The sequence below is a fragment of the Ylistrum balloti genome, unplaced genomic scaffold (assembly GCF_031769215.1).
Source record: "Ylistrum balloti isolate Yb309-2 unplaced genomic scaffold, AGI_CSIRO_Ybal_v1 Utg370488, whole genome shotgun sequence".
NCBI lineage: Eukaryota > Metazoa > Mollusca > Bivalvia > Pectinida > Pectinidae > Ylistrum > Ylistrum balloti.
Genome location: NW_026782318.1, coordinates 889,382 through 902,210, shown reverse-complemented (window position 1 = coordinate 902,210; position 12,829 = coordinate 889,382). Strand labels below are relative to the sequence as shown.

Genomic DNA, 12,829 nt, shown 5'->3' with positions numbered 1-12,829 from the left:
AGCTTCATGTACTTTTCTGTTGTCTCCGCCATATCGGTGTTCTTAAAATATATTCTAGAAACCGATGTATAATTAAATGTATCAACATGTAACATCTGGAAAATACCAATATGGAAACAGAATCATGATTTAAATTCAAATTCCATAAAACTAGAGCAAAATATGAATAAAAGAAAAATTTACACGGAGACATCTGAAGAGTACAACAAGAATAAGTGTGGTGTCTCAAATCTTTTATTCGTTCATTGAAGTTTTCATTGCGGTCAGTATCGCCAAACTCTGGTACATTGGTGCGTCACATCACAGAACCTCCGGAGAGGGTAAGAAATCACTGGTTAGCACTAGATCGAAATGACACATGAAGATAATTGAGTAAAACAGCTCCTAGCTGTGCTGCAAAACACATGTAAACAAGCTGGAGATCACAACAAGTCCGATAACTCTTGCCGAACTTTAAAGATGCGCGTTCCGTAATACAGCAGAAAATATTTTTTATAACATTACACTCCCCTCCTGGCGTGTGAAACACGTCACTAGTATATTGTCATACTATTGTATCTATTAATTCACAAATATGATGAACATGTCTTTCGATAAACACAACCACAATAAAATTCAAATGTTGCTCGCTCGTATCACTGATCTTGCATAATCCATGTTGAGAGATCAATGAAACACCTCACTCTGTGGAAATTAGTGGTACCAACTGGGTAATCGGCCTTATGTAGGTTGTTCTTACACCATCACGACACACGGCTACTTCGACTTTGCGAACCTTGCCGTCATCACTTAGAAATGTTCTTTGCACAAAAGCCAGAGGCCACTCAACACGAGGGCTCTGATCAACCCGCATCAATGCTATGTCCCCCATTTGGAAGTTCGGAAGTCCCTGATGCCATTTAGGTCTCACCTGCAAACCGACAAGGTACTCTTTTTCCCAACTATCCCAGAAGTTGTTGGCAAGATTTTGAACCTGTTTCCATTGGATCCTGTAAGAATCCTTCAACTTGACATCCGTGAGTTGACATGTGGGTAATTCTGGTGATTTTTGTGTCAACAACATGGAAGGTGAGAGTACATGCGGATCCTCTGGATCCGTTGAAACAGCGACAATGGGTCTAGAGTTTATGATAGCTGTGACTTCTGCCATGAGTGTTGTCAGTACCTCGTGCGTGAGCTCCTTTCATTTCACATCGAGTAACATGGAGTCAAGTATTCTGTGCGAAATACCAATCATCCTCTCCCAGATGCAACCCATATGTGAAGCATGAGGTGAGTTGAACCGCCAAACAGTGCCGCTGTTGACAAGATGATTAGACATCTCCATGTCTTTGACGTTGATAGATTGGATTCCGACAGCATCGGTGGATCCGACGAAATTTGTCCCCGTCCGACCGAAAAACACTGACAGGTCCGCGAATCGAATAGAACCTGCGAAGGGCATTGATAAACGAGGACGACGACATATCTTCAATGACCTCGATATGTACCGCCCGTATGACTAGGCATGTAAATAGCGCAGCCCATCTTTTCTGCTGGGAATTGGCCCCTCTGGTTCGACGAAAGGAGATATACCATGGTCCAAAAATGTCCACTCCAACATATGTAAATGGAGGCGAAGGAGTGAGGCGATCTGCTGGCAGATCAGCCATGAGCTGAACAGCGGTCTTTCCACGTAAACGAAGACAACGAACGCACTTCTGGATGAGAGATGAGATTAACCTCTTGGACCCGGTGATCCAGAAACCGGCCGCAGTGAAGTGTCGACCTTGATGATGAACCTTGCCATGGAAGTGAAGAACGATCAACTTCGCTGTATGGAGTTTGCCAGGAAGAATAACTGGGTTCTTCTCCAATGAATGGTATCCAGATTTATTCAGTCGACCTCCTACCCTCAAAATCCCTTCATCGTCTAAGTAAGGTGAAAGTGAAGAAATGTGACTGTCTTTAGGAATAGGTTTTGAATTTTGAAGGTTCTGGATTTCCTTTGGGAAAGCCTCTCTCTAAGTATGACTCATTTTGCTCTCTCCAGATTCGGAAGTTTTCCAGTTCCCGCGCTCCCCTCCTTGGAATCGAAACTCCCCACCTTAGTTTTGAAACGCTGAACAAACGAGAGCAGATTCCCTATGGCACAGGTAATGGATGTCCAGCCAGAAAACCTCTGGAATCTCTCTGAACCAAGACTATCGTGGCTGGTAGAAGTCGACGACTTAAGCGCGACAACATTCCGAACTTCGGCGTCTGAGGACTGATAAGAGGAAAATCCTATTTGCCAAGGATTTCACAGTCAAGAAGAAGTGAAGGGCCCCTCAACCAAGAATTTTGATCAAGTTGACATGCATCACTACATCTGGTTCCGATATACGCCGGATTCATGTTGGTAGGAACATGTTGCCATTGTGTTGGTTTGCTGACGTTCAAAATTCTGTCAATGCGGTTGGCCACATACGTGTAGAAGCGACGAACTCTCTTATTTATGTAGCCGAGGACGACATTACTATCAGAGTGGTAACGGATATCTGCTGGGTTGACATCTAATTGATCAGCGATGATCTGTCCAAGCTCTGTAGCAAGGACAGCGGAACAAAGTTCTAATCGTCGAATAGTATGCCCATGATGAGGGGCTACTTTGGCCTTTCCTAGAACAAAGCACACGTGAGAGTTTCCATCGTCTTCCGTGATCTTAAAATACGCTACTGCTGCAATGGCGTCCTTGGACGCGTCACAAAATATATGCAGACGTTGTTTCATTCCTTGATGAAGTCGTACCTCATAGTATGGCCTACGGACCTTACAGTAGTTTAACTCCTTCAGGGACCTTTTCCACTATTCCCAGTCACGTCGACTGTCTTCGGGAAGCGGATCATCCCAACCCACTGTTGATGAAATGAGATCCCTAAAGAGCAGCTTCCTTTTGAGGACAACAGGAGCTGCAAAGCCGAGTGGATCATATAGACCGTTTACCGTTGCTGAGATTCCACGTCTGGTATATGGCTTATCCTCAAGATGTGAATTGAATGTAAAGAAGTCCCCTGCCAGGTTCCAGGAGAGACCTAGACTTCTCTGTACAGGTGGGGAGTCAACGCTCAGGTTCAAGTTCTTGATATCTCCCGCAAGATCGTCTGGGCCGAAAGCCTCAAGCACATCCCTCCTGTTGGATGCAACTTTGTGAAATCTTATATTACCATTTGTTCGTAATGTATGCTGAGTGCGTTTCATCAAGGATGCAGCTGTAACGGCGTCATAAGTCGACGTCAGACCATCATCGACATAAAGTTACGATGAACAAATTCCGTCACATCAGCTTCCGCTCCCTCGACAGCTTGTCTGAGACCATAAGTGGCCACTGCAGGTGATGGCGAATTCCCAAAGACATGTGCTGTCATACGGTATTCGATCAGCTGTTTTGACGTGTTATTGTCTTCATGCCAGAAGAACCGAAGAAAATTCCGATGTGATTTATCTACCTTGAAACAGTAGAACATTTGCTCGACGTCACCTGTAATGGCTACAGGCTTAGTGCGGAACCTCAAAAGTACACCAAGTAAACTGTTCACCAAGTCTGGCCCTGCCATAAGTACGCTGTTGAGCAGATGAGTCAAATACTGCTCTTATCTTATCAGGATTTTTGGGGTAGTATATGCCGAAGAGAGGAAGGTACCAACGTTCTTCACCATCCTTCAGAGGAGGAGCAACTTCGGCATGCCAATTGTTCAATATCTTGGCCATAAACTCATGTGAGCACGCTTTACAGCGTCTCTGTGAAGGCTCCTGTCCAAGGACATTGCTCTTTGTAAGGCCTGAGATCTGTTGTCGGGAAGTCTAGGTCGATCTGGCTTGAACGGAAGGGGCGCTGACCAGTTTCCCTCTGAATTCTTTTTCATGCAGGAATCCATTATATGAAGAAACTCCTTGTCCTCCACTGATAAGCCTGGCACATCATCGTTTGGTCCTTTGAGGTAGACGGGGAAACAGGGCTCTGGGCTATCCGCCTTTACCTCAAAGCAATTAGGACAGGGCTCCATCAAGGAAGGACGTCCATTTCTCAGGGTGTAAGTCTTGTTGCTAGTGACGAAAGGTGTCTGATGAGCACTTCCAAGACAGACCAATAATTACCCATCCAAGTTTGAGTCTTTGCCCATAAGGCCCATCAGGTGGATCAATCTTCTGGTCTTCCACATGGTGTGCAGTGGGGAGGTCTCGCCCTATGAGCATCATAATATCGGCTTTAGGATATAATGCAGGAAGGTAATCTGCTATCTCACGTAAATGGGGGTGATGAAAGGCAGCCTCCGGAGTCGGTATCTCATCCCGAGCATCTGGTATCATGTCTCACTCAATCAAATCTGGTAGGTCAAGAGCCGCTGTGCCATCAACAACATATCCTCTTGCTTTTCGTCCTGAAGCTGAAATGTAGCCTGAGCATGAGGATAGTGTATACTCGGTGTGGTTGCCTTCTTCACCAAAGTAGTCAAAGAAACTAGTCCTAGCAAGTGTTTGGTTAGTCTGATCATCAATGATGGCATAGAGTCTGAGAGCTTGGTCTGACTGGCCAGTAGGGTACACCTTCACAAGGACAGTCTTCGCGCAGGATTTACTCATGCCCAAGGGATTCTTGCACACCTGTGTACATGTTGAATTAACAGGATTTGTAGGAGTTGTATTAGCTTGTTCCTTATCTGGAACTGATGACTTGCTGAGAGGAGTTGTAATGTGTAGAGCTGACGGATGTCGGTTACTGTTGCAAATTTCACATTTCATGGCTACATCACAATCCTTGGCCAAGTGTTTTCCAGGGCCACAGCACCTAAAGCAGAGAGAGTTCTCACGAAGAAACTTCTTCCTTTCCTCAATAGGCTTCGATCTGAAACCTCTACATTTGTTGAGCGTGTGTTTTGTCTTATGTAAAGGACGGGACAGGGCAGGCTCTGATGTTTTTTTTTCACCTCAGTTTTTCTTGCAGACACCAAAGCCTTGGGAGGTCTGTTTCCTGTTTTGACAGGTTTTGACATAGTGGTAGACGCATCTGGCTGGTCATATTTGAACCCAGGGTCATTTCTCGCCCTTGCAATGTCGCGCAGGAATTCTATGTAAACAGTGAAAGGAGGGTATGACGCACCATGGTTTTTCTTGTACTTGATACCATGTGTAGTCCACTTTTGCTGTATACTAACAGGTAACTTGGCCACTATAGGGTTTACTCCAGAAGATGAGTCATAGTATGCCAACAAGGTAGAGTATTGTTTGTCTGCTTTCCTAGCAGCAATCTCGGATACAAGGTCAACAAGTTCAAACAATCGACTATTGTCTTTGTTCGAAATATTGGGGAAAGCAGCGACATGGGCTTTCAGACAAGCCTCCACCATCTCTGGACCAGCATAACGATCCTCTAATCTTTCCCAGATTCTTGCCACCCCTACCTTTGGGTCCTCAGGGTATACAGATCTTGTATTCAGGGCTTGCCTGCTGGAATCTGCACCCAGCCATTTTACCAGGAGGTCCATTTCCGCTGTAGCAGAAGCTCCAAGCTCTGTTATAATACCTCTGAAACTAGATTTCCATACGGCATAGGTCTCTGGGCAGTCTGTGAACTTAGTAAGTCTAGACAGGAGTAAATCCTTTTTCAAGAGGTACTTTGAGAACTCAGCACATATATCAAAGTGATGGTTTGTAGGTGGTGGGTGAAATTCTTGCGCATCCGGGCTCAAAGCATTTGTCGTTGGTGAGGTAATTGCACATGGTATATTGTTGGTTGAAACGACTAGTGATATGTCTAACAATGGCAATTGACCCGGAGTGGACGACATTTGTTGACTTTGTTTCGAAGGCTGTGGCATGCGTGGTTCGGGGTTTTCAAGCAACGTATTGGCATTGGAGGTACATGTAGGTAACTCAAAATGAGGTAAGTATCCTCGGGAGGATTGTAACAAAGTGGGTGAGCAGTCAAACCTGACCTGAGTTAAAGGTGTATGGCTATAACACCCTGATGCTTCATCGATACATGACTCAGATTCCTTGTGAGACGACACGCTACTCCCTCTGACAAACTTCCTTACTGGTTCAGGTTCTGAGGAGAGATTAAGCCTCAAGTTCTGTTCCTCCACAAATCGTGTCACTCTAGTTGACTCATACGACAAACTGCTGTCATCACTGTCACTTTGTTGTTCTATCATAGTTCTCAGCTTGGCCTCAGCTTCCTTAACTTCCCTTTTTAGCGCCAATACATCAAGTTCCGCTTGGAGCACAGCTTGTTGTTTTTTAATTGAAGCCTCTTCCTCTGCGAGCTTTAGTCGCTCCCTCTTAATCTCGGTGTCAGCCCTCTGTTGTTTAACCATGGACGTTGTAGATGAGGTTGAGGTCCTTAACCTATGTTTTGATGATACATGTGTGTTCACAGATCCCTGTGTTGATATCATAGACTTATGTTTTGATGACACATGTGTGTTAACAGACCCTTGTGCTGATAAAGTTGGTTTACTTTCTGCTAATTCAGCGTTGATCATTGATAAGGCCCTTTGGTACTTATCTGTCAAAACATTTAGGATAAGTAACTGTGATGAGTATTACCTGCTACTCTGATTACATGGGTTTCTGGACTGGAAGCATATGAACTCTGTCGAGACCTTTTTATAATCTGCGAAGGTGCTGGTGAGGTCATCCTTAATGTTGCTGATGTCGGCCAGTGGGCTGGTGGCTGCGTTAAACAACGCAGATAATACTGATTCTAGATTTTTTCGTTTGTTTGACATGTTTCTATGATATTTAAGAACAGCATGCTCAAATTGTTCCATACCTTTGGTGCTTTTCGTCCGGGGACGGGTGCCTGTGACTGATGACGTCATTTGCATGCAGGTGGTTGATTTCTTACTCTGGTGTCTCAAATCTTTTATTCGTTCATTGAAGTTTTCATTGCGGTCAGTATCACCAAACTCTGGTACATTGGTGCGTCACATCACAGAACCTCCGGAGAGGGTAAGAAATCACTGGTGAGCACTAGATCTAAATGACACATGAAGATAATTGAGTAAAACGGCTCCTAGCTGTACTGCAAAACACATGTAAACAAACTGGAGATCACAACAAGTCCGATAACTCTTGCCGAACTTTAAAGATGCGCGTTCCGTAATACAGCAGAAAATATTTTTTTATAACATCACAATAAGACCAGGTGCCCGGAAGGGTAAGCGTCTTCTTCTTCATTGCAACTCCCGCCATGTAAACCTTGGTTAAACCAATTAATTAATGTCATGTTCTCAAATGAGAACAACGTATACAACAACAGAACCAACAGACAAAGTGCTGATGATCAGACACGTCCAACTTCATATCTCACAAAGAAATAAAAACACGTTTACGCTTTCCATTCAGGCCTACAAATCTTTGTCGATCCAAATAGGTGATCAGTAGATAAATTTTAATTATAATTTTAGTTACTGCATAAAAGAGATTACCAAATGAAAACTTGAAGTATGAATATTTTTATCCTGCAAATGTGCATTTATGTTCGCAGAAAGGGACAGTCTCTACACATACATGCCCATAGGCCATATCCATTTCCTGATTCTACTATTAGAACATGAAATATACCCGTATTATTTATTTTTCTAACATATTAATGTTATATTAAAATATTGATTTAAGATATTCATAGAAATGAAAATTTTTTTTCTATGGTTTGTTGTGTCTATTTTAACATTTATTGATGGCGCTGCTTTAAAGGAGATCAAATGTTTTAATAAATCGACCATTTGACGTGCAATAGAACAGTGTAATTGTGTAATTTTTCCGGTCGTTCAGAATTAAATGATTACGAAATTGATACCAATTTTACAGTATCAAATATTTTTCCGTCTAAAAGTTTCACGTACAGCAAACAAAATTTTGAAGTTTTTGAATGAATTTCCATAACATAAACCTTGATATCAAAGTTGGATATTCTCGATATAGAAGACACTTAGATTACAGAACGATTTAGTATCAATATCATCAGCATCAGCCGTGTTATATCTTAAATCATTATCATTACATTCATAACGGCCCGTCAACACATAAAATGTCATTAGGGCCATCAACCGGTGAAAACGGAAATAACATCAAACAAACTAAAAGGTAAAAGACAAATGCTGAAAATCTTAAATTGCTATATTATCACAAAGGATTAAAATGTTCAGTCATAATCCGTAATAAGGACAAACATCTTTCAGATAACCTAGACATTAATCACTAGTTTCAAAAAGAGTTTTTAGACCTACACATTATAATAAAAAATTATCTGGTAGACAGAAATTCAATGAAGCACAGGGGATTATCTAGTCCCCTTCCTTTAACGAACGTGTTATTTGATTGGAACTAATATCCACAAATGAACTCTAATCAGCGAATTCATTTTTCCATGAACGAATTAGTTCAAAATGCTTATTTATTCCACGGTACTTTTTCATCCAGGAGATCAAATGCCGAAGCTTGTGTTTGATTTAAACATATTTTATTGTCATCAAACAACCGGGATTAGGCACAAGTTACAACAACTTAGTGACACCTTCTCCCGAAAACAGTACATTAATCAACATATTTACAATATAGTAGACTTAAAGTTTGGTAATCAAAATAAATATATATCAAAACAGAGGAGAGATGAAAAATGGAAAAGAACAGAATAGAGAAAGATTAACAGAGCCTGGGAAGAAGCATAGATGATAATGTGATTATGGACAACCTATAAGCATATATTTTTATCTGCCATTAACTTTAAACCGATTAGTGTTTTTAATGAAACTGACCGAAAGATGATTCCGTTTTGTTCATCAGACAGGTTTGGAGAACCGTTAAGAAGAATATTAATTGTGACATTACAATAACGAGATACATCATTAAATAAGACTACAAGTTGTCTTAAGTACAACATACATTAAACAATAATGCATTACATTTTCACAGACATTGCCACGTGCGCAAGCTGGATAATTTATTATATTAACTCTAAACAATCACATTTTAAACTACTGCACGTGTTACACAACCTTTTGTGTAAAACATTCAGTTTTCTATTTCCAATATTATAATAAATGGTTAAGTTGTTTGGATTTTGGTGGATTTTTTATTTGAAGCAGTTGATGAATGGCTGATCTCTGGCGCTAATTGGTATATTGTTCCATAGTCTAATTGTAGATGGAAAGAAAGATTCATAAGAAGTAGACAAACGGAAGTTAGGAAGAGTATAGTTTTTATTATTTCTTACATTACATACATTACGTTCGCCTACCCTAGGTGGAAGAAGGTTACTTAAAAAGGAAGGAGTTTGATTATAATGAACTTCATACATAAGTGAAAGTTTATTTAATTTTCTTCTTTCTGATAACGGTTGAAGCTGTGATTCATAATACAATGACTGTTTGCTTGTAAAAGATGGCTTACCAGTAAGGATTTTTGCTGCCTCAAGTTGAACTTGTTCCAGCTTGTTTGCATCTGCCAGAGAGCAACCATCCCAAACTTTACATGCATATTCCAAAACAGGCATTACAAATGATTTATATATTCTTGATAAAGTTGAATTGACATTGAATGATGCGACATAAAACCAGATTGTTTTTCATAAAAAAATGAGTGGTCAATAAAAAAGATTGTAAAGACACTTAAACACAACCCTTTCAAAAACTTTACCAATACATGATAATAATGTAATCGGGCGATAGTTTGTCACCAAATGCCGGTCTCCCTTTTTAAATAGAGGTCAAACAATTCCTTTTCCCTAAATAACAGGGAAAACATTTTGGCTCATTGACATATCAAACAGAATTGTCAAGGGCTTAGATATAGAATTTGCTGTGAACTTCAACATGTGATGGCTTATGGAATCATGACCGGATGCTTTACCTAATTTGAGGATTTTCAAAAAATCACAAATTGCATCACATTGGATATAAAGGGATTCAAGAAAAAAGTCAGTTCTGGAATCAAAGGTTGGTAACGGGACATCATTTTCATCTAAGGTTGAAATTGAACAAAATAGTTACTGAAAATATTAGATTTTTCAATATCGCCCAGTTCAACATTTCCATTCTCAGGATTTACAAGTGGCGGAACAACTTCCTGTGACCCAGATTGCTTAAATAATTTACGAACAAGTCTCCAGTAAGATTTAGAATTACTAGTATCAAGATTGTCAATAATATTTCCAACATTATCATAAAATAATTCTTTTGCATGTTTTTTCATATTGTTAACCTTATTTCTTTGCCTTTTATAGTTTGAAAGATTGACTATAGACTTATCTTCTTTATGAAATCTATCCCGCAGCCTCATACCTTTTCTCAGTTCAGAATTCATTCACAGTTTATCATGAGGTCATATAATAATTGATTTATTTGGGATACATTCTGCTGCAAAAGATAAAAACTGTTTAGTAAATTCAACACTAGCATATCGTCAACAAAATCGAAATTTTGAACAAAAATGTAGCCCAATTAAAGTTATTTATCAGACGGTTGAACAAATCAAAATCAGCATGTTTGTATAACAAAACTTGACGAGTATAGGTGTGAGATAGATTTACTGGTACAGATAAAAATACTACACATGCATCATGGTCACTAATGTTTCGGTCTATCATAATTACATTTTAATCACTACATTTAGATGTATCACTTAATAAAATAGGATCATTCCGTGTCTACTTGGTTCATTAATAACATTGGTTAAATCTAATTCTTACATAATTTACTGTAATATATGGAACCTTCTGGTCTATAAACAATACATAATAAAATATATTGACGACCTATTTCAATCTGTATCCAAAGAATTTCTCCGTCCAAAAATCCAAGATCATTTCTTCGACTACATTTTAAGGAGTTAGAAAATAAACCAATATTCCTCCATCTGAGATATTTCGATCTTTTCTAAAAGGTTCCAAAAAAAAGTATACATAATTCAGTTGATGATACATGGTGATCTAAGTGTGTTTCAGTAAAACACAAAATATTATACTCATTGGCGATATTTTCAATATAACCCAATTTATTTCGAATGCTTCTAGTATTTAAATGAAATATAGTTAATTCGTTTTCAGTGGGACCGGGGTTGGTTTCCACATCTATGTCTAGGATCAAAAGTAAAAATAAAATATGACAAAAACATATATTATTAAATTGAGAATGTAAGCCCATTGACATCAGAGATGCTACACTCGCTTTAGCACTAGATATTAGAATGGTTTTATGATATGTATATTCACTAGAAACAATCTCGATATTGATATGTATTTTATAAAAATTTTATAATTTGTCCTCCATAACATTTATAATAAAAATTTCCGATCGAGGGCCTGTGCCAAATTGCAGACAAATCACCTTTTAACCATATTCAAAAACTGTAAATCGCACAGCCCAGCCAGCACTGTGATGTCGGGCCAACATCGACTCGATGTTGCAATATATGTCGGCCCAACATCGGGTTACAAAGGCGGCCCGATATCGAGCCAGCTTCCATTTGCAACGCGTTTTGATGGCAGTCCGATATCGGCATGCATATCGGCCCGATGTCTGTAATCATCCCGACAACGAAATCACACTCCCCCATGACAACAAAATGACAGCCTCAGTATGTTGAGCATACGTCAACCCTACATCCACCCTACAACGAAAAAAAAATTCTCCTAGTGCTAATATGCAGCCTACGAAGTTAAAAGGCACTGGGTCATCCAGCAGAGTATATGTTGTTCATGGGAACTGGCAATGAACAAACTACAAATGAAAATTACCAGTTGTTAAACATATCCTTGAAAATAACTGATAACTGAAACAATTATTTATTGGAAACATCATACAATATTATGATAAATCAAGAAATCCTAATGATTCATACATATTTCTGTGCTAAAATAACAAGAGCTGTTCAAACAAATGTTTATCAGTATTTTCACATATTGAATAAATGAGTTTTACATGGTTTGCTCAACGGTATCAAATTATTGAAATTAATTCACATTTTTATCACATAAAAAGTACAAAACATAAATAAAAGCTGATTTTTTTTTTAAATCAATGCTGCAGACTCGACAATATAATTGATTCACATTTTTATCTCATAAAAAGTACAAAACATTAAAAAAAACTGAACATTTTTAAATCAATGCTGCAGACTTGACAATTTTAGCTTTCCCTCTTCTTTGAAGAGGTATAAAGCTAATAAAACGATTATGGTTGATTCAAATCTTAAAGTATTTCATATTTGCTGAACTAAAATTTAGAACAATGTATTGAACTAAGTAACAGAATGGCAAGTTTTGAGACGTTGACACTCAATATGACTACATGAAATTGCAGACAAAACTAGATATGAAAATACATTGCAAACAAGACTAGATAAATATATATATATACATAACATTTTTAAATCAATGCTGTTTTATACCTGGTATATAAAACAACAAAAAAGTCTGGATAAAAAAAACCCATACATTTCAATAACAATTTTACAATTTTATAACTTAAACAAAACAAGAACATCCAAAAGACTAATATCACACGAAGATATATTTACAAACCAAGGATTATCTGATGTACAAATGTCAATGAAAAATATTTATTATGCTGATCAATATTGCATCATTGACATCCAACAAGTTATCAATTGAGTGATAGAACCAATAAAGGCAAGACAAATTTTATGTATGTAAACCAACAAGAGTGTCACAAGCGAAGGCCTGATAATTATACACTAGTCAGACCCAATCATAAGTGTACTGAGATTAAAAAGCAATGTCAAAGGATTTAAGAGCAAATCCGTTGAAAATGATATTCTAAACGTTAGGTTGTCTAGCTGAACACAC

General features: G+C 38.8%; 1 protein-coding gene across 1 annotated transcript; it reads right to left on the bottom strand.

The window, feature by feature from the left end:
- Positions 1-2,826: 2,826 nt before the first annotated feature.
- On the bottom strand, positions 2,827-3,219 carry LOC132555429 (uncharacterized). The gene has a single exon (XM_060219777.1). It carries the CDS (start codon positions 3,217-3,219, stop codon positions 2,827-2,829), a length of 393 nt encoding a protein of 130 aa, XP_060075760.1.
- Positions 3,220-12,829: the final 9,610 nt, after the last annotated feature.

Bases quoted from the DNA above. Each gene is read 5' to 3' on its own strand.
- LOC132555429 (XM_060219777.1), bottom strand. From the start codon at position 3,219: ATGAAACGCACTCAGCATACATTACGAACAAATGGTAATATAAGATTT.